The sequence below is a fragment of the Rhagoletis zephyria genome, unplaced genomic scaffold (assembly GCF_001687245.7).
Source record: "Rhagoletis zephyria isolate East Lansing unplaced genomic scaffold, Rhagoletis_zephyria_1.1 Rzeph_scaffold_00036, whole genome shotgun sequence".
Classification (NCBI taxonomy): Eukaryota; Metazoa; Arthropoda; class Insecta; order Diptera; family Tephritidae; genus Rhagoletis; species Rhagoletis zephyria.
Genome location: NW_016157120.1, coordinates 119,393 through 145,112, shown reverse-complemented (window position 1 = coordinate 145,112; position 25,720 = coordinate 119,393). Strand labels below are relative to the sequence as shown.

Below are 25,720 nucleotides of genomic sequence, written 5' to 3'. Positions count from 1 at the left end.
AATTAAGGGCCACTACCTTAGAGCAGCGAATGCCACCAGAAAGGGGTTTCCGGCGAATGACTACTGTCACCGCTATTGTGACGAGGAAGAAATCCAAGCACCGAACACTTTCGTTGCCACTGGCAGGTCGTGGCTAAAATTTGTACTTGTTGGTCTGTCGAGATAGATCGAGGAGGGCCTCTCATAGGCCATTAAACTAACTGAGGTAACTGCTTCGCTAAGCTTTAAAAAATAGCTTCATACTTGGTCGGTGGCCAGATGTAATTCAGCAAGCTTGACTTTGGATTAAATATTACTGGTTGACAGTTGGTGACCTACAAGCCTAAAAAAGCTACCGATGCCTTTTGTTATATTTCAGAACATCAAATTTGAAATCAACAACAGAAACTAAATCAAATAACTTGCCACGTATTGATCGAAAGCAAGCTTAGTTATTCGTAAGGGTTGATTTTTATTTACAGACTTACCAAAAAATTATAGTATATATACTTAGTGGAAATTGAGTTTTAACTTCGCATACATACCTGCAATGAAAAAAGGAATAGAGTTCAATAGAATAATAAATATCTTTAAAGAAAGCATATACGTATAGTGTAATTAACACAATTTGCTTAGCTATACTGAAAAGTGAAAATGCTGTTCATTAATTTTGCTTACTCTATCACCTTTCATAAATTACCAATACAATACCCACTGCTATTCGGACCGAGACTCTCAGAAAAATTTAAGGCACAACTAGTTACTTGGTTCTGTTCAATCCTAGGAGATATTTTATTTAAAATACCAGAAGACATTAAGGCAGACAAATGTTTTATCCTATGTTGGTTGGACAAAGGGAGTACTTTCTTTCTTTAAGTATTTGATCTGCGGTATAAGCACTCGACAATCTTTGGAAACTTCATACCTGTAGAAAGGATTCTTCGCTAAGCGTGACTGGTTCTGAATAGATCCTTCTCTGCACACATCCATCTAATGGGGTAATAGAGCGGCAGCCTATGGGACGAAGCTCCAGCTAATATTTTCACAGCCAGGCCGAAATTGGATGATGGAGTTGGAGAAGGTATGTTCGGTCAGGAACTCTGTAAAGGCTGCAAAGTTAAATATCTACTCTAACAGCTAACCTGTAATCGGGGACCTGGGATCGCTAATGTAATGATAAAAACTGGTCGGAGACTACTTCAAAGTCAAGCCTGAAAATCTTCAGGGCTGATGAATTGTCTAGGTAAGACACGCTTGAGGTCTTTTCTCCTGACAGAGGTAGTATTGGAAACCCTTTGTCTACTTGCAAATTACAAAGTCCCTGCAAATTAAAAAGTCTCTGCAGCTGGTAGTTGAACGCGGGTAAACTAAGTACCTTCTTCAGTTGGCTGTACGACTTTACAACGACATGGAAAATATCGTCGAATTGACACCAACACTCCAGCTCTGAAATTATTCAACTCGCAACTCGTTGTTGGTAGAGGAGGAAAACAAAGTCCCCCACTGCGATGGAAAAACCAAGTGGAGAAGGACTTGGCTTCATTTGACATTTCCAATTGGCGTCAGTTGTAACAGAGGAGAAACGACTGGCGTGCTTTTTGGGATTCTCACTTTAAATTTTATCACAGCAAGCAGAAGCAAAGCAGGGGAAAGCTCTAACACAGCGATAAACAGCAAATTACATATCAAAATTAGGCCCACTCTTAGGTTAGGAGCCTCAATTAGTAGGCGTGTTCATTCTCATTGTACAGCTTGATGACCTGCTTAGATGTCTGAAAGGACCATACGTATTTATAAAATTCCGCCATATTAAAGCCAAATTCGAGAAAGATCTCGAGATGCACTAGTTTTGGAGTACTCTCGAAACAGAACTTACAAGAGAGTTATATTCGCGAAACGGTAATAAATGATGGCATATCTATTCTAGAAACACAAGAAGAGGGCTTCTAAAAGAAATTCCAGAGCAAGGTTTTAAATAAGAAATTAAAATATTTTAATCGTTAATGCCTTAAAATTTAGTTGCTAATAAATTTAAGTACTAAAAATTCAATAATTCATTTTACTTTCCAATCAATTCACACCTCCTAAAAGTGTGCCATCAAATTAAACGCAGAACAAAGGCGGCATACAAATGAGAAGCAGCACCAAGAGCACGGAAACAAAAAAAAAAACTGGAATATAGCCAATCGCCAAAGGGGAAATAGGTGGAAATGTGTAATAAAATCGAATTAAAAACTAATAATCCAATTGCACAGAACACAGAGGTACTTACGGCTAACATTCACACACCCACACGCAAACATTAGCATGCGCCATTGAACATACCCAACATACACTAAGTACTCGTATACAACCATGAGAGAGAGGGCCACTCGCCGCAATCGACAGCCATTGACGCTGTTGTGCAATACTTTGAGTGTGGCGCTGCGACAAATTGAAAAGCGTTCAGCGCGTGCGAGTCAAAAGTCAAAGCAGGGGAAAAAAATTAACACAAAAACAACAAATACGTTGAAGTACGAGTACTTGGGTACTTCAACATACATACATACATTGAAGGCAGTGAATGAGGAAAAATTGCTTTTATTGCAAATTAATTGCATTTGCTACGATAATTGCCAGTCAAACGGGCCGGCAGCTAGACGGATGTACATAAAAAATGCTGCATATGTAGGTTAGGGTACTACTGTCAGCCGACGTTGTTTGAGGCAGGAAAATTTCACCTGTTTCGTTTGTAAAAGTATAACGTATTTTTTTAATCAAAACTTAATTACAGCGCAGCTTTGAGATTTGAAGGATGCACAGCCTCTTACTATCACCAGTGACGAAGTTTAGGTGGGCATCCAACACCACCGTTACCGACGAACTCAGGATGTTGACGTTAAAATACTCGTTGCTGTCGGAGGCTTATCTCATCATTGCGAACGTGTGAAAGTTTGGGAAAGTAGTTCTGCCACTGCAAGCCGATCGCAAAGCCAACCAACAAGGAGACGTCTTATCGCACGAAGACTAACTATTAACACCCATACTTGACGTGCAACCCGGCTCTAGGTAGAAAGGGCATGGCACTTGTAAAGGGTGCACAGCACAGTAATAGCCCTTATCGTCATAAACACCCAGATAACTCGCAGCCTTAACAGAAACCGTCCGTGTAAAATAACTTTCCTAGTAGAAGAGACCTTGGACAAAATTTGTCATTCCACGTTACCAGAGGAAATGGAATCTCTCTTACAGGTACTAAAACGGTGGTCTTGAAGTACTATGCATATCGATGCTCAAAAAAAGTTGTGTGTCGCGGGATGAAATTACCGGCTAAGGTCCTCAGCTCGTCGGTGGACGCTCTCATCAGCTGTCCTTTTGCGTTTTACCTTTGCCAAAACCTTTGACACCGTTTATTACTGCACGTTATTAGAGCGCATTGAGAAATCCCGTCTTACGCAGAAGCTAAAATGGTGGTTGGCATATTAGCTTAGTAGCTGATAGTCGTCAGACGTATTTCGAGATCAAACTTCGAAACCGAAAGGATTCTGTTTAAATTCTTCATATCGCAGCTTTGACATCCATCATATGGAGTTTTACTGACCTTATCCACTATCTACTGCTTGGTATTGATGTACGGTAATGGCATTGATGATCTGTTTTCGAAAGTAAATAACTATTTCTTCGATTCTTATAGCTTCTTCACTATACCGTCACTAGACACGAATAAAGGTGCACCATTGTTTTGACGGAGAAAAAGGACGCAATGACGAACAATACACGTAAACTTAGTTGACGGCGAAGAAAGACGTGTATTGATAGATGTATACCTAGCCAAGGACTGTCACTTCAGCATTATTCCCCAAAAACTTTTTAGGGAAGGTACATACTATTACAACCGCAAACATAGTTGACCGCGAAAATGAGTTAACGCGTCTTTCTTCGCCGTCCACTAGACTATTACACGCCAGTTTTATGCAGAATCTGCAGACCTCTCAAAACACCGACCTACTGATAGCAACGGGATACCTTCTGATGTTGCCTGAACACCACCTGCATAGTGAATCATCTATACAACCCGTAAGGGAACAAAGCCGCATAGACACTTTTTGGAAGTAGCCCTACCGTCTAGTCACTTCAGAACGCGCCTCTATGAACTCAAAAATGATGTCTAGGCCTACATCTCATAACTACTGAACCTGACATTGTAAAGACAAGCCGTAAGCGATATTCACTTAGAGGCAAACACCACTTTTACATACTCTAGACCCGTGGAAGTCGTCACTTGCTACCTCTAGAGAGCTACGTAAGTTTGGTGTAACTAAAGTACCCATACTCTGGAAGGCTTTATCCACAGACCAGGTTCCCTTTGACGGCGAACACAAAGAACCGTTATTGGCAAGATACTAGACCATACATAGGTCGGCCGATTCTAAACCATGCTGCTCTAGTTTTACTACGGGTGCTAGTACGGCATAGAGGACGAAGTTACTCCTACATGGGTATGGAAATATTGCATTCGTTACAACAGCCGTGAGACTTCTGAACTAATCTAAGCACCATCATATTAGCGTATACTTATTTCTCTCTTTCAACTGCGAGTAGGCATCCAAGTCAGGAAATGTTATCCCCTAGCCGATCCTAGGCATCTCAGAAAGCAACCCTACGAACTCAAGGACGAGATCTAGACATACATCACGTTACCAATATCTATCCGTCATGGTGCAGATTGTCCATACGAGAGACTATAACCATCTTTATCAACTCTCCACTTTAATGTTGTTATCGGAGTTCATCGAAGAGCCTCAGCTACCTTCGATAGACTAGTGTCACTTTCCTCCTTAAACTTAGTCAGCTAACAACCCTTTCCCTTTGGTCCGACTCCGTCAACCTAGCACTTTTCCTGGGTCTACCTCACTAGCTAGTTCCACTACGACAACAATAAGGTATCATACATCTATCTCAATGGCGATTCAAATTAAAAAAAAAATACTAAAAATTTAATTTGTTATATTTGTAGCAAATGTAAAAGTTATAAGAACTTATAACTTGGTATTTTTAATTAGGCATGAACCCTCTGCCAATTCTCATATTTTTATTCATTCATATGTACTTGCGTCGCTTACACACGCCCCAAAAGTATACAATCATTAATCAAATAAGCCACTAGCAACGCCATGCACGCACGTAACGCATAAAGCGATTTCGAACGTTGGTCACGTTTTACGGTTTCAAAAGAAAAGCCGCCGACGCCAATACTGCCAGTTCAGACAAAACAAAAATAAGCAATCATTCGCTCGCTAGCCGCCAGAAAGGCTGAGTAGACATTTTGTATGGTTGGTTGATTCAAAATCAAATAATCGAGCATAGCAAACGCAACTATGTATGTATGTGTGTAGTATGTAAGGGGGCAGACTATTTTGTATCTGAAAAGATTAAAAAAAATACAGGCCTATGTATTTATATATCTAACTAAGTACATATGTATTTGTGTATATACAGTGGTCGAAAAAATTATAGCCGCATCATATTTTGACAAATATTAAAATATAATTTTTTTGTGATTTAATTTTGGTTATTTTTTATAAAAACATAGAGGTTGTTCGCACTTGCTTGGTTATCAGGTTAATTGGTTAAAAATTATTATTGTGTAGTGTATTTTATTGCTGTAAAATGAATAAAAAATATAACCACATAACCGGATAACCAGGCAAGTGGTGAACAACCTTATAGTTCATTGTTTAACCCGTGTAAATCCAAGTTTCAAACTTCGTGCAATATTAAAAAAACAAATTTAAATACAATTTCGTAAAAATTTCGAGCTTTTGTAATTAGACTTCCTAGAAAGATTCTGATGCTTAGTTTCGAAGCCCATTGAATTCTAGTAGAATAAAATGCAAGATTCAAATGGCTAAGAATTATTGTTGATTTTCCATATTTTTTTTAACGTATTTGCTTTCGTAACATTTTCGTCAATAAAAATTCTAAAAAATTAACGGTAGTTTCCAACTATTTGATAATTACACTTTAAATGGGCTACAAAACTGCATACTCGTATTTTTTCTAGAAATAACAAAAATTAAATAAAAAATAATAATACGTTAAAACGTGTAAAAATGTGGTGCGGCTATAATTTTTTTCGACCACTGTATATCAGTAGTATCTCTAATTGCGTTGTTTGTCGCCATACATTCTGGAAAGGCTGTCAGCACGAAAGGTAAGATTAATTAGATAGCAACGGGTCATTTATTGATTGAGGGAGGGACTAAGTTACCGCCTTAGAAGGTTTTTGTATATGTATAAGTAGTATATGTAGTAGCCATTTACAAGGGGTGACCTTCGTATGTTGTCAAAGTAAACTTAATATTAAATATATTCTGTCCCAAAAAGTATGCAGCTGTAATCCATCAGAATTATTTAATATTTATTTATGTATATCTCTATGCCTTTGTCTATGAAAAAAGTGTTCTTACATTTATTACTTAAATAAAAACCACTAGCATTAGTATAGTTTTCACTGATTCATTTGTTAAATTACCTTTGCCCTTCTTCCCCTCTGCTTCCCTTATTATTTTTCCCATTAACACCGCATTTGATGTGCTCATTATTTGTATCCCCTTTTTTATTTTCGCTGTCTGCTTGCGCTATTCACGCATTGTGTGGCATAAGCACTTGGCTTGCGGTCAATTGTCACGCAATTGTCTGGGAATTTTCGAGGCTTTACAAAGAAATAAACGAGTATAATACATAAAACAAAAAGCATGTAAAATACAATGAAAAAGTTTTTTGTTGTGGACTTTCAATAGCAATGACTTATGAAAAAATTACAAGGGGCAGCGGCTGAAAATTTTTTATAGCGAATTAAAGTCCTGGCAATTATTAGCCAAAGGCCACTTCAAATAAAAGCACAAAGAAAATTTGAACTAATAAAACTTTTATTAAAAGCAACGAAGTGTTTGACCATTAATATTTGTCCAACACTCACTGCAGTTAATAGGGTAGCCTAAATGTATGCTACAATTTTGTAGAAGTATTGGACTATGTTAGATAATTTCAACGCAGATAGAATCCCTTCGTTTCCGAATACCTTTTATAAAATAAAAAAAAAAACAGAGAAGGAGTAGAGCCCCTAAAGCGATCTACCGGTAAGAAATGGAGCAGAGCATCCAGAGAATCGGTTGTACAAGATCTCATTGCTCCTGCTGCGCCATCAGTAATGTGTTTCTGAATCGACGTAAACCTTAACTGGGGCTGCCCGATTCTACTGGGAAATTTCAGGTCAGATACGCATCGCTTACTTTTTTGGTTGGTATCGATTATTTCATTTTACTTTTCTTTTGCACTCAAAAAACATTGATTAAAAATCTGCCACAAAATTTTTAAAATTTAATTGAGGTGAATCGCATGCTTTTAATGCGCTAACCACTTAGTATGTATATCTATGTATGTACATTGTGCAACCATTAAAATTACTTCAATGCCTAAAAGCTTACTTTACCACAACCACAAACAAGCACGTACATACATGCGTAGTTTTATGCAATATTTGCTGATGAATTTTTCAGCACACTTCTGGCAGCAAAATGATCGGCAAACATTGAAATTGTGTTAGGTAAACACCAGTGCATAAAGAGCAGAAATATTTAAATGAATTAAAAACTAGTAAACGACAAAAAAATATAAGTGAAATCATGGCTTACAAATGCAAAAATGAAATCAACGAAGTAGCCGCCGGGTCAATCAATCACTCTCCGAGAATAAAACAAAAAGTTAAAGCATTTGAAAGCATTGCAGCTATTCAGGCGCACTAACTTACCAGAAAAACATCTAATCTTTTCGTATTCCCTTTTTTCCCGCTGGCGCTAATAAATTCAACAGCAATTCAATCATTTCTCAGACTATTACAATCCTAAATAGCGCTAATAGCAGAAAATAGTAGTCGGCAGAAGAGTTGGCAAAAACTTTGCAGCCTTTGGCAACAACATTACACTCATCACTCATCAGCGCGCGAGAAGGACTTTAGCTGTTTTTGGCAATGGCAAGCACATCGGCCGCAACACGAGAGCGAATGCAATGAATTATGCGCCGTATAGCCTACTTTTAGGCGCGCATACACACTGCATTTGACGTGCATAAATACGCTTGAATTTGCAGTGACACGCGCACGCACACACACATGCGGCAGAAATGAATTTAATTTACGAGCTTTTGCGGTGGACTGCCGACGCGACGGCCAACAAAAGTTTACTGAGTTTTGGTTGCAGCAATTTAGGCTGTCTGATTTGGTTTCTTTTTTGGTGTCGCTTACTTTTTCCTTTATTTCCACTGCTTGTGGCTGCTATACATACATACATATATCAGCGTCACCTCGTTTGTGTTGCGGTTGTTGTTTGCCGCCGTCGCTGACAGCTTTCGAGCGCCGACTGCAGTGATTGCTTTACAAGCGAGTGATTGCGCTGATGGCGCGTGTGTGTATGTAGCATACTTTTGGGCTGATGTTGCTATTTCATAGATTGGTTTTAATTAAATTCACAAGCGCACACGTAGGTACACACAAATACGCATCAAAAATGCATCTTATTTGATTTATGTGTATGGATGCAAGTTTGTGGTTGTTTGCATTATAAATATTAGCTCAAAATAATAACTTATACATCGAAATGCAATTGAATTATTTGTAATTTATGATAGTTGTTTGCCAATTTAAACTTTTCATTTCTGGTATAATTGAATTATGTATTCGGAAATGGCAATTATTGCACTACATCAAAAACGAGTAATGCAATTTGGTTTATCATTTAAAATTTCAACAAGTTTTCAGAGAACAGTAGCTCATTATTCATTGAATTTGTCTATATACATAGATTGCGGTTTGGTTATAAATTGGTTGGCCGCAAAATTATCTGCTCACAACCGAGTCTATGCTTAAAGGTATCCAAATTTATTTAGTGATTTAAAAAATGTCCATGCATTTTTGGTCACACAAAAGTTTGTCATAAAGCTGTGGACATTTAAAAATTGTAAGTCAAATTTTGATCGTTCAAAACTGAGCATAAATTAAACTAAAAATTTAAAATCTTAACTAAAAACTGGATATGGCTTAATGGGCAATTAGAAAATTTTGTTAAATCATACTCTTTTTTCTGAGATTTAAAAACTGTACACCATTTCTGGTCCTTTAACAACTAGTTACAAATTTTTAGTCATAAAGTAAATTCAAAAGCTGGACATAATTTTTGGTCGTTAAATAGGTCATTAATTTTAAAAAGTTTAAAAACCCAGCAAAAACTCGATCACCCAAAACTGACTACAATTTTGCGGTCATTTTGAACTGCATGGAAATTTTTGGTTAAATAAAAAAATTTTTTGGAATCTAAAAATTGGACATAACTTTTGGTCATACAATTTTACTAATACTTTTTTTTTGTAAATTAAAAATGAAACATTTTTGGTTTTTCTAAACACTGTACATTAAATCTGGGCATATATTTTTGGTCATTCAAGCGCTGGACATAATTTTTTTGCCATTTAAGGAGCGGACATACATAGATTATCGGTCATTAAAATTTTTTAAAAATTGCAAATTTCGACATCGTTTTTTGTCACTAAAATTTTTACATAAATTTTTGGTAAATTAAAAGCAGCAAACAATAATTTTGATCTTTTAAAAAGTTAACTAAAAATTTGCCAATTCGAAAATGAACTAAAGTTTGGCGATATTTGTATAAATTGGGCATATATTTTTGGTTATTTTAGAGCTAGACGTATTATTTATTTATTTTTTTTTTGTCATTTTAGGAGCGGGCATAGATTTTCGGTCATTCAAAGAGTTAGCATAATTTTTTGGAAATTTCAAAAATGGACATAATTTTTTGTCACTAAAATCTTTTACATAAATTATAGAAATTAAAAACTGGAAGTAACTTTTTTGATCTTGACTGAAGACTGAACTTTAAATTTGGCTATTTGAAATCTGAACTTAATTTGGTAATATCTACATATATAAAAATATGATCCTATGAAAACTTGACATTATTTTTCTTCATTTAAATGAACATATTTTTTAATTATTTAACAACTCGGCATAATTTTTTAATTATTTTAATTATAAGTACAACAAAAACCAGACTTAATTTTTTGGATATTCGAAAACTGAACCTAAACTTTGGTGATATAAAAATTGTTCATATATTTTTGGTCACTATTTTTTCTCATTTAAAAATTAGACATAATGTTCAGTAGTTTTAAACCTACCCATACAATATTAGTCAATTTTGCTTGTTAAAAGGAAAATTTGTCCCGGTTTTTGGAACACCAAATATTTATGTCCAGTTTTTTAAACAAGCAAACATTTATGTGCATATATCCAGTTTTGGAACTTCCAAAAAAGTATTTCCAGTTTTTGAATTACCAAATTTTAAGTTCAATTTAAAATAGCTAAAAATAGCGAAGGAGCAAATTTTTTAATTGTCACAAAATATGATGCTCAAGATGTCAACCACTTCATATAATTTTCTTTGAAGAAGAAACAAGATACTCCTAAAGATCTCGTTAAGATTTCGGGAGCTTTGGTCTGCATGGTCGGTTTTTACTTGCAAGATTTCATTTGTTCCACCTTCCACCTGAATTCTATATATATTTTATTCTAAATTAGGCTGAGTTCACAAAAAACAGTTAAATTGCAGATTTTGCAATTCTTTTTTACAAGAAATATATCCCCTCCCATGACGTGGAGTTGGCCTTACTTTGATATCTTCGAAGAAGAAAAAATTCGTTGATTCAAATGACCGTCCTTGGTTTCGCCGATTTATCACTCATACGCCATGGGCCTCAACAAAATAAAATGTTCTAATTGAAGGGAGAGCCAATACCGAAGCGCTCGCGAAGATCTCCAGCAATCAGCTGATTGAAGGTCGGCCAAAGCTCCCAATTTTAACCAGTCAAAAAGCGTGAGGCATAGCCATAAAAAGCCAAGCAAGTTCTTCCGTTGAAACAGAGTACCATTTAGCGAGTTGTGATAATCTACAGGGGAACATCGTTGGCGCCATTTCAAAGTCGCCAGCCTAAATACAGCAGTACTGAGTAAAGATATTTAATTCAATGCGCATTCGTTATATTAAAACTAAGATCGAGAAGCACAACAGGATTCGCAGGCCGTTCTTTTTGGTTATCTTAAAGATCGTTTGAGGACCCGGCGAAGATGGACAACAAAAACTGTATCTTCCGAGGCTGAACCAAGCGAAGACATGTTGAGAAGTTTAAGGATAAGAGAAGGAGAGTGCGAAACTACTTAGTTACGAAGATGTGGTCACCAAATAAATATACTGAAGGACTAGGAAACCTGTAACAAATCCCGATAAGTAGCGCTTCCAACGATTTCAACTTTGAATTTCAAATTTCTGGTTCTCTTCGTAATGTTCTTATGATGCCCAAATGATTTTACTGGTAAAAGAGAAAATGCTGATGTGAGAGTTGATGGAATGACCAAGCAGTGACACATGCCCTGGTTTTCACCTAGCATTCGCTGAATTTACAGAAGGCCAGTATTTCCAAGAGAAGTCCACCAGAAGTCAAGGGAACTCAAACTCGCAATCTTTTTATGTGATATCAGTATGGCTTGGAACTCATCGAAAAAAAATTTAAGCATGCCCCCATTACCTTCGAGTGCACGGTAATCAGGCCTTGTGTGTTAGTTAGACAACTGGTGCTCCTAAGCCTGACTGTAGTTCTTGGTGCAGCTACCTGATTTGCAATGTCGATAGTCGCTGTGTGAAGCATGCCGTCACGAGCCACTGAAAGAATGGTCCTAAGTATCCCCACTAATTATAATAAGAAGAGATCATTAAACAAGCTTACTGGTTAGCGTAGGTTTCTCCAGCATATCCCGCAGGACGAGGACTCCATAAAACATAATGGGCTGGAGTACGGTTTCATAGAGCCAGGAAATTACTTTGATAGAGATATCCACCTCTTACCTATTGTTCGCTGCAACTGTACAGAGCCACAAGTATCAAAATTCATCAGCAAGCGCCAGACGAATGCCTCCGACCGAAGATGGAGTTGATACTTTATACCTCTTAGTGACTAAAACAAGTTCCGTTTTACTATTACTTACGGCAAGTCCACAGTTCGCAGACTATTTAGTCACCAAGTTCAAATACCCTTGGTTTAAGTGTTAGTAAAACCTCTACCAACTAACAGCTCTACTTAGCAGCTGGTTTACGAAAACAATCCCGTGGCCTGTTCCTGCTTACCTTACGCTGAATGTTGACACCACCCCAACGCTTCGGTACCTTTTTGGTATTTTTTCGGTACTTTTCCGGTACATTTTCGGTAGTTTTTGGTACCTTTTTCGTGCTATTTCGGTACTTTTTCCATATTTTTTCGGTACCTTTTCCGGGACTTATTCAGTTCATATTTCACTTCTAAAGATTCCGCGTAGCCTATTTTCAAGCACTATGGTTTTCATATTGATGATCGAAATTTATGTTACCAATTTTCATCATCCCACAACGGATTTGTTAAGAGCTTGTCCACTTAAATTATGCATATCGAAATTCCATAGGCTGATGTTAAGTGCCTCGCATTCACTCTCGAAACAAACGTCAATTCCCAGTTTCAACAGTAATTTAAATACAAATTGAGTTTTGCAAATTTTAAAGATTCTCCTCTTCACTATTTGCACCACCAGCCAGGTCATGCGTGCAGAATGCCTTCGCGCAGGAAAAAAGGGTGCACAAAAATATGCAAAATTTTCCGCATTCATAACCGCAAACCGGAGAAACCACACCAAAAACCAGAATCCATATTCGGTAGCAGCTGGCATGCATGAGATGCCTTTTCGGACGTACTTCATCTTATCGCCTTCACTTTCAACAAGTTTCCTCGCTACTAACCTGCTACATACGTACATAGGTATGTGCATTAGGGTGGTAAAAAAAAAAAATAAAGTCAGAATTTTAATGTCCTCGCCCCTAAAATTGTTCTATATTCAAAAAAGTATGCCCCTATTTTTTTATTTTGCAAAAAAAAATCAAAGATTTCCATGTATTTTATATGGGAAAAAACAAATGGCATGGAATTCTTGAAAATCAATATTTTCGATCAGAAAACTCGGTTTATCTTCAGGAGACTTTCAAAACTAATACCCATTTGTTTATTTAACCATTTTTTAATACTAACGATTTTTTATTGGTCCCCTATTGCATTTTTCAGGGTTTTTGACCGACCTATAAATTATAGTTACTATGAAAAAATGGTTAAGTAAACAATTGGGTATTATTACTGGGAATTTCCTACAGAGGAACAGAGTTTTCCGATCAAAAATTATTGACGTTTGCGAATTCTATATCATTTCTACGAAATTTGTTTGCTTTCCATATAAAAAATACATGAAAAACTTTGAGCGCTTTGAGCGACCTCTACATAAATATTTTTGGTTTCGTTATAAAAAATAGGCGTATATTTTTTTCGACATAAAACAATCCTAAATCATTAAAATTCCGACTTTGCTTTTTCTCATGCATTTTGGACCACCCTAATGTACATATATGTACATACATATATACTATAGATACACTTACACATTGAACTTAAATATTTGCGCAAAAGTTCAACAATGAAATTGAATTTTCCCAACATAATTTTCATGCACACACACAAACGCACAAAATGAAGGCTGCAAATTGGTTGAGTGTCGAGTGCGGGAGAGTGAAGGGAGCGCGTGTGGGAGGAGCATACATACATACGCTACATGCTGACATTAAGAATTCATGCGGCAACCGGAGGCACATTGGCATAAATTTCGGTTGGTTGCTTATCAGCGGCATGACTGCTGTACATACACTGTTGTTGTTAGTTTTTTTGTGCTTGTTGCCTTCCTGAGTCTTCCTGAGATATTGGACAATCTTTTTGTGCGTGTGCTTGCATGCACTTAATTTATGCAAAAATGATTGTGTGCGTATTTGTGGCTTCATTGTGCTTTCATTTGCAGCATTTCGAGATATTTCGTTTCTTTTGAAAAATTCACGAGGAATTTTCAATACCGTGCAGGTGCTCTATGAGTGCGAATGTGTGTGTGTGTGTGTGTGTGTGTGTGTGTAATTGTGGCAGGCGCATATCGATGGCGAGCATGAAAATTATTAGCTTCAATTCTCCAATGGAAAAAAGTTTTGCTCTTGTTTTCGTGGGGATTTATTTAACAATCTTGCAAAAGAAAGTACTCGAAAAAGATTGCATAAAAAGCGAAACAAGGCAAAAATTAAAACATGAAAAATACAGAAAGTTCTTCGGAAGTTAAATAATAAATACGCCAAGAGTAAATTAACAAAGGTAAATTGAAAGCGCGCAAAATTTGCCAATTTTCGGGCACTGACTCGTACCAGTCAGCACAGACCTACATATATGATGAAACAGCAGTTCTGAGCGCCCATTTACACGAAACGTTATTAAGCTGCTGTTTTCTTATTTTTCCTTTTTATATATATGTATACGCATTTTTTTTTTTTGGCATTCCGATTAGGAAGGTTTTTTATGCGCCAATTGCATGCTGAGCGGCCACAACGCGCATGGAGTGTACTTTTTGATGCATTGCTTGCACGGAAGTTTTTTCAAATGTGGAGCAAATAAGGCTGCATATTATAGTACATAGTACATAGTAGTGTTATTAGAGTGGAAGATAATCCTTAAAGATAATACAAGTACTTATTCGTTAAAGCGTGTCTGTTTCCATTTTTACTTTAGGTTTGCAGACAACTATATAGAAGGTACTTTTCTCAATGTCAAATATTTTTTTTATAAACTCAAAGGAGTATTATCCCCTTATGAGGAGTACAGTACATACTCCTTGGTAGACCCTACCACCTAGAAGATCGATCGTCCACCGCAGGTTGTTAAAAATTGCAAAAAAGAAACGAGGCGTGCATCTGTGTGCACGAGCCAGAAGTAAAACTTCTTTACCGCTTCTATTTTTAGACTTTACTATGGTTACTGGGGACAGAGAGGGTATTGATGGCGAAGGAGGCACTGGCACTGGTGGTTCCTAGCATCGGTGAGACCATTGTTAAGACGAGGCGGGCTGTGCTAGTGAATCGTTCGGTGGCCCCTGGAAATGGGTGAGAGTACTGATGGTGACCGTTGAGAGCAACCTTTGGCTCTCGGCAACGATAGAATTACCGGTGCGCGGCGTATACGGCAATGCTAGGAAACTGTTATATTTTCTTTTCCACTATAGGTTGGGTTAGGTTGATGTGTCAATCGATTCAAGTTACCAACTCACTTAAACCTTTTGAAGGTCCATTGTGGTACCACTGTAGAACACGGAGGTTAGCGCGGGTTCCTCTGGGTCACTAGGCAAAAGCCTGAGGTTCATCATTAATCGACTGGTTAGACATTTAGCAGTGCGGTTTTCGATCTGCAAAGCCTACCACAAACGACGCTTTTAAAGTAGTCCGAATTCCTGACAAACAAATCAGCACTCACCAGCTTTACGTTGATTTCAATGGCAAGCGGTCCAGCATTTAAAGAACAGCAACTTCAACTCAGGTGTGATTAGGCTATGGTCGATCGTGAGACACCTGCCCAACCCGACGAGACGTGACTGCAAATTAGAAATTCAATTCGGTGACCATATCTCTTTAGAGCCAAGGTGATGCAGTTCACACTGCCAAGGGCAAACGTCGAGTGATGTGATCAGATTTCTGCATAAACTGTCACAAAAGTGCACCTCTTACTTTCTACAGAAGTAAAGTTCATGTAGCTATAGGGAAGACGAAAGCCTCCAGAGCCATTGATATCGACAAAGTATCCGTGCTGGTGATATAAAAATTTCAGCCGATGGAAGTAACATATCCCTTCAAGGTTCTCAATTTTTCGACGGGTACCTACATGAGTTTCGCAATTGAAGTCTGTGTCCACGAATGTCTTCGCAGAAGGACAAATGGGGCAACAATAAACATCATGTTGAATAGCCAGGCAGCGTTAAGAGCACTATACAGCTGCAAAAAGGAACTGGTAAAACTAGGTTCCAGTAACAGAGTAACCCTGTGGTGGGTTCGGGGTCATGAGGGTTTCACTGGCAACGAAAGGGCTGACGCTCTAGCAAAATGCAGTGCCCAACGGAGCCTGGTCGCCTTCAGCCTTTCTTTGGTCCATCCAGAAGATATACAGCAGAGCACCTAAAGAAATGGAAGGACTTTGAAGTTACAATCCAATGACGCACGACAAAGGGCAAAAGACAGAGGATTCATAACTCCCTCTCGTAGAATCTCTGAGTTGTTGCTAAATCTTAGCTGAGAGAGTTTAAAAACTCTCACCGGATACCTGAAAGGACACTGCAGGCTGAAATACCATCTGCACAAAATGAGCCTCTCTGAGGAGACGAACTCGCGGTTTTTTGGGCTAGAGGATTAAACCTCGGGAGCATATACTATGTGATTGCCCCAGTATAACTCGACTCAGACTTATACACCTTGGAAACCGACTATCATCTCCATCCAGAATCTAGAACATGACACCCTCCAAAGTGCGCAGCCTAAAATTGGAGTGACTAGATAAGGGGGTTAGCACAATAGATCTAGCTAGTTCGCAGCGCTATGTATATATTCCCTAATATACCCACATAATTCCAACTCAATCAGTTAACGTGCACTACCTTATGCAATGCAAACAGTTACTGGTATGTTACTAAAGACACTTGCCTCAAGCAGAGCTTCTACGAAAGGTACGACATAAGTCAGCTCTTCGAACTCACCGACACACCTGCTAAAACCTCAGGACCCGACGTTGTACAAACCATAACGGCATACACAGCAAGTCCTTCGCCTCCTTCAGTGACTCTGCCACCATGAATGCCGTTATTGGAGCCTAGTCCCTGCCAATAGCGGACGAAGTGCTTCAGCTATCGCCAAAGCACCGTGAAACTTTGGCTCAGTTAATGATTATGTGAATAGTGCAGTTTACTGAACTCAAATTTATCTGAGCTCAACCCCTGTATTGCGTATGCTTTTAAGGTTCTCTCGTATACTTCTTAGAGCATTTCTTCTGTGCTTCAATCATAAGTATATATTATTTCAAATATCTTAATCAATTTTTTTTTCCAAAAAGCTTTCTTCTTAATTTAAGAACTATAAAAGTAACTGCTAGTTAAACCAGCAACTTTTTGATTCCTCGCATTACCGCCTTCCCAATTAGCGCCTCCGACCACCACACACTTTATGCCTCAACGAGTTTCAAGCCAAAAATTTACAAACTCGATTTTCCATCAAATTACAAACCAACACATAAAAGTTTTCTAAAACAAATGAATCTGAAAGAACAAGCTGAAAATAATTACAGCTGCAGCCGCAAAATTAACCAACAAAAGAATCCATTAAAAATTGTAATTCCAATTGAAAGTCATACACGAGTGCGCTAAGCAGGCAAAACAAGAACAAAACAAAAAAAAATTTCGATATAATGAAAATCATAAAAAATACGTGGAAATATAAAAAATAGCGAGCAAGCAAAAGAATATGCACACATGCCGGCCCGACCAGCTGGCTAACTGAAGTGGTTAATTGGCTAACGGCCACAGTGAACAACTGACTGACTGACTGCTGTTGACGATCGGCTGACTGACCGTCTGACTGACTGCTAAGTGCAATGGCTTCAATAGAAACTTTTAACGCTTGAATAATTGGTATCGCGTGCCAGAATCATGAAATCATGCGAGTAGGCAAAGAAAGAGAGCATAATGATGATGGACTTAGAAGTAAAGTGTGAGTGTGGAGGAATGAGTGATTTGATGAAGAAACTAGCCAAGTGGCTTTGGTGTGATATTGAATGATGGATAAATGCTGTCAATTTCTATTCCGTAGAGCTACGCTGTTCGGATCTGCAGGATTATGATAAGAATGCACATAAGGAGTTGTTGAATTACTAATAGAGGGTGAGTCTAATAAAATCATCATGAGATGTAGATAGTATGAGCTGAGCAGTCCGTGATTTCTTTAAATATATAGTAATGCGTTTTTTGCATCTTGATAAAATATGTATTCAGCTATTCAGCAAATTATTCAGCTCTAAATATTAACAACAAAGCATCATAATTTGACAAAATGTCTAATTTAGTTTGTCACAAACTACTATTCATATTTTAACAAGATCGTGAATTTTCTACGCTGCAAACGACAATTCAGCTAATCATCAATTTGTGAATTTTAATTATTACATCCAAACTTGAGCTATAATTCATCGCAAATGAAAAAGACCAATTTTTTAATAAAGTTTAGACGAAAGTCCATCGTTCAGCGTATTATCTCAATTTCCTTTAGCTCATACGCAAAGTGTGAGGCACAGGTGAAAATTCAGAAAGCAAACCATTGTATTTTTCTATAAATCACTAATAAAGCACACCAAAAACTAATTCAGCTTGTGTATTTACCCCATTTATTAGGTGTTGAGTATTATGACAATTCAGCTCAGAATTTTACTGCTTTTTTTGCTGAAATTTTCTTACGTTTAAGCTGACAACTACTGAAGATATTCAGGAAAATCATAAAATAGTCAATCCCACAAAATCTATATGTCAGCAAAAAGAAATATTCATGTAGCTGGCTGACTATTCAGCAAACGTGCTTAAGCCAAATGTTGAGCAGCTGTTCAGTCAATCTTACAGCGACACAGCGACGGGAAAAAAATTTTCTGGTTATTAAACTTCTAATATATTCAGATAATCGCTCTTTCAGCAATTCAGCAAACAACATATGATTTGATTTGGGCACATGAGTATGCAGAAGACCGTGAATAATTATTTAAGCTATAACTTAGATATTTTAGGACAGTTTTGCACTAAGAAATATGTTTGATTTTCTTATGAAGCTACTAACTTAGCACATAATTTATTCAGCAAAAATTTTGTCTATAGCAACTTTTATTAAATTAATTTTCAGTTTCCATTGTTGAAATTATTCAGCTAATAATTTAGCAGAAAACTTATTCAGCTGGCTTTTAGGCATGATTTTCAACTACATAAGCAACTAATACTAAGATATTTTATGTCAGTTTTTAGCAAAAATGTTATTATCTTTCCAATTCAACTGCTAAATTGGCAATTACTTTATTCAACCAACTGCGCAGCCAGTTCAATTTTTTTAATTAGTTCAATTAAAAGTTCTGCACAATGCTTATTCAGCGAGCTATTGAGTGAATTATTCCATTATTCATTAAAAAAAAATTTAATATTATATATAAGTTTTTTGTCCAACAATTTTTTTTACCTGTTCTGCCTCCAAGTTAAATATTGGATTTCGTTATTAAGCTACTCATTCAGCACATAATTTATTCAGCGGCATAATCAATCAAAATTTTATCTATAGAAAATTGTAGTAAAATAATTTTAATTTTTATTTGTTTAAATTAATCAGCAAGTAGTTCAGCACAAAACCTAATCAGCTGGATATTAAGCGGAATATTCCACTATATAAGCAGCATATACTAAGATAATTTATGTAAGTTTTTAGCAAAAAAATGTTAAAATTTCTATTTTTTGCTTTTATTATTAGACAAAACTTATTCAGCTGCCTATTTAATTACTCAATAAGATAAAATAAAGTTATTTTGTATCAGTTTTTTGGCCAACAATTTTTTCATTTGCCTATTCGGCTGTTTTTTTTTGTTTAAATCATTCAGCACACAGTTTTTTCAGCTATATGTTCAGCTAATACTTAACAATAGCTCTGGTATATCCATGATGTTTAATGGTTACTTGTTTTACCATTAATTCAGCTATGATATTCGATCTGTAATCGAATTGCTTATGCCAATTGAAAAAAATAATAATTCAGCCACAAATTTAGCTATTACTTAACTGTTTCTGTATGAAATTATTTCAAGTCACCCAACACAACTTAATTTTATTCTTTGCATAGTTATTCAGCAAGCTTATTCAGCTCTAAGCTTGCCAAGTGCTACTGTGTCACTTCGCATCGGTTTTTTTTTGGGTTTACAGCACTTTTCAGGCTTTCGGCACTCAATTCAGCTATACAACTTAAAGCTGAATAAGGCGTAGAACTCCAAATCAAGTTTTTCGGTCCTTCAGCTTTTTTGAAGCTTACAGCACTCAATTCAGCTAATACAACTTAAAGCTCAACAACATGCTGAATGCCTTAAAAGCCTGAACTCCTGAAGAAAACTTGGTATTGAGTTCTGTTCTTAGAAATGTCCAAAATTCACGAAGCTGGCGCTAATTCAGCAAATCATTAAGCCGCATGCCGGCCTCTTTTCTTAAACATGGATATATTTCTCATTTGGCGTGACACGCAAACACTTTACTGCCTCGACAGTTCTTTGCACATCATAAACTTGTTAGTTAAACAAACAAGCAGCAACAACAAACATAAAATTATAAAAAATTTATTGCAACATTTAGGCATTTGATTTTTTACTGGCACCGCACTTGCAATAACCGGCATTGTAAAATTTATGCTGTTGCTCTAATTTCCTGTCTTTAATCTTACTTTTTCCTTTCTTTTTTTTCTGTAATGTAACAAATAGAAGAAAAGTAAAAACAATAAAACTGTAATTAGAAAATAGTGAAAAAGAAAATTCTGCGCGTGCTACACTGATATTAGCTGAGTCATAAAATTCAGCTACGCTTGCGTGTTGCAGATTTATTGCATTATTTTTTATTTTTTTAAGAATTTCTTCTTCTCTGAATGACCATTCGAAATGCAACGAAGCGTCGCTGTGAGTTTATCGATTTTTCGTTTATGCGATTTTATATATTTTTTTCTCATTTTGTGGTTGGTAATGATAAGTATGTGCTTACATTTTTTCTATGGGAATTAAAATGTCAACCTTTAATGACTTCCTTTAGCTGATTACAGGAAGTGAAGCAGAAATAAATTGCAGTGATATCTATGAGTTCTTTTTTCAGGCGGTTTGACTGATGAGCCTGGTACATATCTATGTATTCATGATTCCAAGAGCTTTTGTGTTACTAAACCAACGGCACAACGAAATGAGAATCACCTCCTATTTTGAAGATAAGGAAAACATTTTTTTTCTGTTTGAATAATTTTTTCGGCTTTAGGTAGAAATATATTTGCTAACAAAATTTCAAGCCTGTCGCCCTGCTAGTTTGTTCTTTAATGTTATTTTATGATGTTAATTCTAAATAACAACAAATAAAAAGATTTCTTCCTTTAAAAAATATTTTCTAAAAATTACTCCGTTTTCCAAAAAACACTATTTTTCCTAAAAATTATTTTGTTCTAAAATTCTCACAAGTGCATATTTTTTTCTAAAGTTTTCTTTTTCTAAACATTTATTTTCTTTTCTATAATTTTTTTCTATAGCTATCTTCTTTTCTAAAAGTTTGTTTCTAATTTAAGGTAAATTTGTATAGTTTGGTTAAAATATTTTTTTTTAATTTTGTGACATAAATATGGTAAGTAAAAATGAGGCACACTGTAAAAATCAGAAAACTTTAAAATGATTCACAGCTTTCTTGAGAAGAAACTCTTTATAGGAAGCATTTTTCCTTTCATCCTGAAAGGGTTAAAAATGGAGAATTTGATCAGCCTTCTAGCATTGGTAAGAATACGACCTTAGCCCACGCAGATTGATTGAGTTGCAACCCGGGTTTTCTTGAAAAGAAAAACTTTTTGGGAAGCATATTTCCATTCGTCCTGAAGGGGTTAATACGAGAGAATTTTTTCAGTCCTGCTGGAGATGTAATGCAGGTATGAATTTAGAAAACTCCCTGGAGTTTAGAGAGAACTGATGCTATATGGTTGATTCTCTGCGGAAGTTGACATCAGGTGGTGACAAATCAAGTGGACTGTGTATTTATCACGTCTAACACTTAGCAAAGTAAAAGCTCTATGTGGTCGCCACTGCTATACAAAAATCATATCACACTTTGTTCAAGGATTTCTTTTATTCCCCAATTAGGCGTTGGAACACTCAATGCTGGTCGGTAATATCCTGTTGAGAAGCCTAGGAAACAAGTGTTAGTTGCCATCTACTCTCTTTATTTCGCCTATTTCTAGTCAGAAATGTATTAAGGCAGTGATGGTTACAGAGAGCTTTTACTTTAATTGCGTATACTTATAAAAAATATGTATGTATATAGGTAGCATAAAATATATGAAGCCACAGTTCATAACCGATCTAATTCATGTGTTCCTGTGAGACTACGCGCTTAGGCAGCTGAAGAAACTCCGAATACCGTCTGCGGCCCACAAGCGGCCAAAAAACTGTAAAACTTAGCATTTCGGAGTTTTCGCCCATCTCTCTTTGAGCCGGCTAAAGACTTAAATGCCTATGAGAAGACCGCCCAGACAATTCGGCTGCTATGCAGTTCCCGGTAGTGTCGCTGTGCCTCGGATCGCATACAATCCAGGTTTGTAAGCAATCCGGGTCATCGCGAGGGAGGTCAGACAATATAGCGCTGATATCTAATTGGCTGTCAGTGTAGATATTTGTACTCCTGATTGGCATTACAAAAATACTTAGCCGGTCTACTGCCCAATATAAGGCGCTAACCTCTGCTTGAAACGTCCTGCAGAAATCTGGAAACCTAAATTTGAGATTAAGGGCACCCTAACTATCATCCAACTTTGATCTCTCCAAGAATATGTTCACTGAAGAAGTCTCCAGTATATCCATATTTTTACGTAGTAGAGTCCGAAACGTCCTGGTGACTCTAACAAGGCCAGCTCTTTCCACGCACTCTTACTTTTTAACTAATTTTAATTTTTTCTACATAATTCCATTAGACCAATACTCTATACATACATCATATGCAGCTATTTTTACTGTTTCATACAGCCAGTTGTATACTATATTTCTCTCATTTCGAATATTAGCGTTTCAGACAGGGAAGAAAAATTATGTATTGTAGAACGTTCGTCTGAAAAGCCGGAATAAAAAATTAGTATATCAATTTTGGAGAGGGGTCCCATGTCATTCCAAAGACACTATTACAGCTTAGTAGAGCAAATTAAGTATTTTTACTTGTTCAATCAGTATTTGGCTTCCAGCTTCCTGCAAGGGCATACGCCTAGGTACTTAACCCCCTAAGAGAGCAGATACTGAACTCTACCGATTGAGGAAAGCTGGGCGTAAGGAGCTATGAATCTCCTGGGAAATAAGACGAGCGTCTATTTGTGACAAAGTTAAACTTCTCCAGCTTTTCTCTGATGATGCCGACCTTACTTTCTGCGTAGGGACTTCCCCGACCCGGCTACGACAGTTATACCGCTGTTATCGACACTGAGCTTACTAAGGGGTTTTACTGCCGCCTTCGGTAGCATATTACATATTAAAATCCGTCGATATCGAGGAAGGTACAAACCAAGAAGTATTTTGGTCTTAAAATACTACCCTACGACTTTAGGAATTGTATGCAAAACAGATTCTACTGATCTGGTTCTTAGGTATGCGTGCTGAGAGAAACAAATCAATCAGTATCCCACTCCTCTAATTCTTTGCGATATCTTCCATGTCTGCAGCTCGCATAACTAAACGAGCCACAGACATAGACATGATATTTCCGCGACACCGTGCAGTTGAGCTTAAATAATACCAATCGGAACCAGCGATTTGATGACATTCAAATAGTTGTTCCCACAAAGCAGGCGACGCGTTTCTAGTACTCTCCAGCACTTTAAGGAACTTTCGGGTTTTATTCACGAATTTTCACAACTTTTAGCTTGCTTTGCAATAAAAAATAGTAAAACTGTTAGATATATACTTTAAAGTGAATACTCAGTAGGGTCTCTTAAAACAAATCTGTTTTCAAATTAAATAAAAAACTATTTAGTAAATATTTCCTACTCACCCTTCAACAAATGCTGCAATATATTATCCTTATGCTCCTCCGAATGTGGCTCACCCAGCACGATCAGCAGATAGCAACCGGTTAGTGGACTTGGTGGTCCAACCATGCCACCACCCAAACTCGACGGACCACCACCGCCATCAGAGCAAGCGGTATCGAGTGGCGGACGACCGCCCGCCTCTTCGGACGGTGGCAATGAGCTGGCGCCCGCATCGGTGCCAGCATCATCGCCGCCCATTGATGAGGTGGAAGCGGCACCGCCTAAACCACCACCAACACTACCGCCCACACCACCACCACCACCGTCGCCGCCTTCTGTGGTATCGCCGCCAGCTGCAGCGCCACCCGTCTCAGTATCAGCGGCATCGTGGCCATTACCATTGCCAGTGTCCTGGCCAGTTGGAGTGGCGTTGACATGCTCTGCGTTCTCACCACCACCGCCGCCATTCAAATGCTCAGCGACTGTTGTGCCAACACCATTCGTCGTAGTGGTGCTTATGCCGCCATTGGTGGCCAAGCCGTTGCCTTCACCATTGCTGGTGACAGCAGTTGCGGCGGCGCTTGCGTTGTTACCGTTACCGTTGGCCATTGTTGTTCTAAGTGGCGCGTGCGCACTTGTCGATTGGTGTGGTGTAGTGTTTTCTGAACGTGGATTTGTTGTAAGCTGTAGTTGGGTTGAAGTTGTTGTGGATTTTTTTATTGAGCGCTCAGCAGCAGCGCAGCGGAAATGTCAAAGGTTATTAAGTTGGATTTAAATGGTTTTCTGGTCTAGGCAAATTTGGTTTGAGTCACTGTAGTTGTTAAACGGGGTTTTCCAGCTGTTTGCCTTAAGCACTTAGAAACGCGTTTAGTCGGAACTTAAGCGCAAATTAATAATATTTTGTCACTTTTTGGTTTTTTTTTTTGGTTTTTGCTTTCTAACGTTTAACAGGAACCTTCACTAGCACTTCAGCACGCGCAATTGTGCAGTTTTGAAAACGTCACAATTCTTCTTCTATCTGAGGCAGGAACCTCGCTTTCGCTTCTCTACTTACACACGATTTTTTGAATTCAAAACTTCTTGGAAGTTTCAAATCCAAATCAGTCTTTTCTTTCGGTTCGAAATAATTTTGGTATTTCTACTTTGTTTGGTTTGTGTCTTGGCTTAATTGTGGGTTCAAGTATGCACTAATAATCACATTCACGGAAATTCCTTAAGAATTTCTTATAAAAATTTTCAAATTTCAAATATTTTTTCCTCAATTTTTCGCTGCGTAGTTCTTTGCTATTTGCCGGCTTGTCTACGCGCACTTTCTGCTTCACTCTTGTGGCATGTACTAGTTCGAGTCACTCTGTTGGCAAGCGCCGTTGATGACTAACTGTTTTCTGCGTTATGGCACGACTGCTGCAACAGCACGTCGCCACGGCCAAAAGAGAGCGCGAAATTTTCTGCACTAAATTTGATTTAATATAACTTTTTGTTGTTGTTGGCTTTTTTGCACTAGCGCTGCAACTTCAAGCAATTGCGACTCCGCGTTGTCTATGCAGCGGTTGCTTTAGCTGATGTTTTTGTTGTTGCTGTTGCAATTGTTATTTCGTTCTTTGGCGTGTGTGTGCTCTCGCGCAGCTTTCCGTTTATAAATGGAAATTGGAAAAGCGTGTGAGATGCAAATTTTTATTCTTGCACTTTGTTGCTGCTGCGCTTACTTGCAGCTGAGCAAGTGAGTTCTTGAGTGTTTTTCTTTTGAGTTTTTGAAATTCAGGTTTTTCGAATTTACTCGTACTTTCTTCGTTGTTGTACAGAGTAAATTAATTAGTTTGGATTTTTTTTTTTTTAAGTAAATTAATTTTTGAGGTTGATGTGTATGCGATTTTATAAGCTTTGTAATATTGTTTTGCTTAAATAATTTTTAGTAATTTTTTAAATAATTTTTAATATTTTATTTATTTATATTTTTTGGT

General features: G+C 37.3%; 1 protein-coding gene across 1 annotated transcript in view; it reads right to left on the bottom strand.

Annotated features, from left to right (window-relative positions):
• The window catches only part of futsch (microtubule-associated protein futsch), a 221,540-nt gene extending 195,863 nt beyond the window's left edge, over window positions 1–25,677 (bottom strand). The window contains exon 1 of the mRNA XM_017619273.1: window positions 23,780–25,677. Within this exon, the coding sequence (XP_017474762.1) occupies window positions 23,780–24,368 (589 nt within the window). The 5' untranslated portion in view covers window positions 24,369–25,677. The remainder of the gene's footprint in view (window positions 1–23,779) is intronic.
• Window positions 25,678–25,720: the final 43 nt, after the last annotated feature.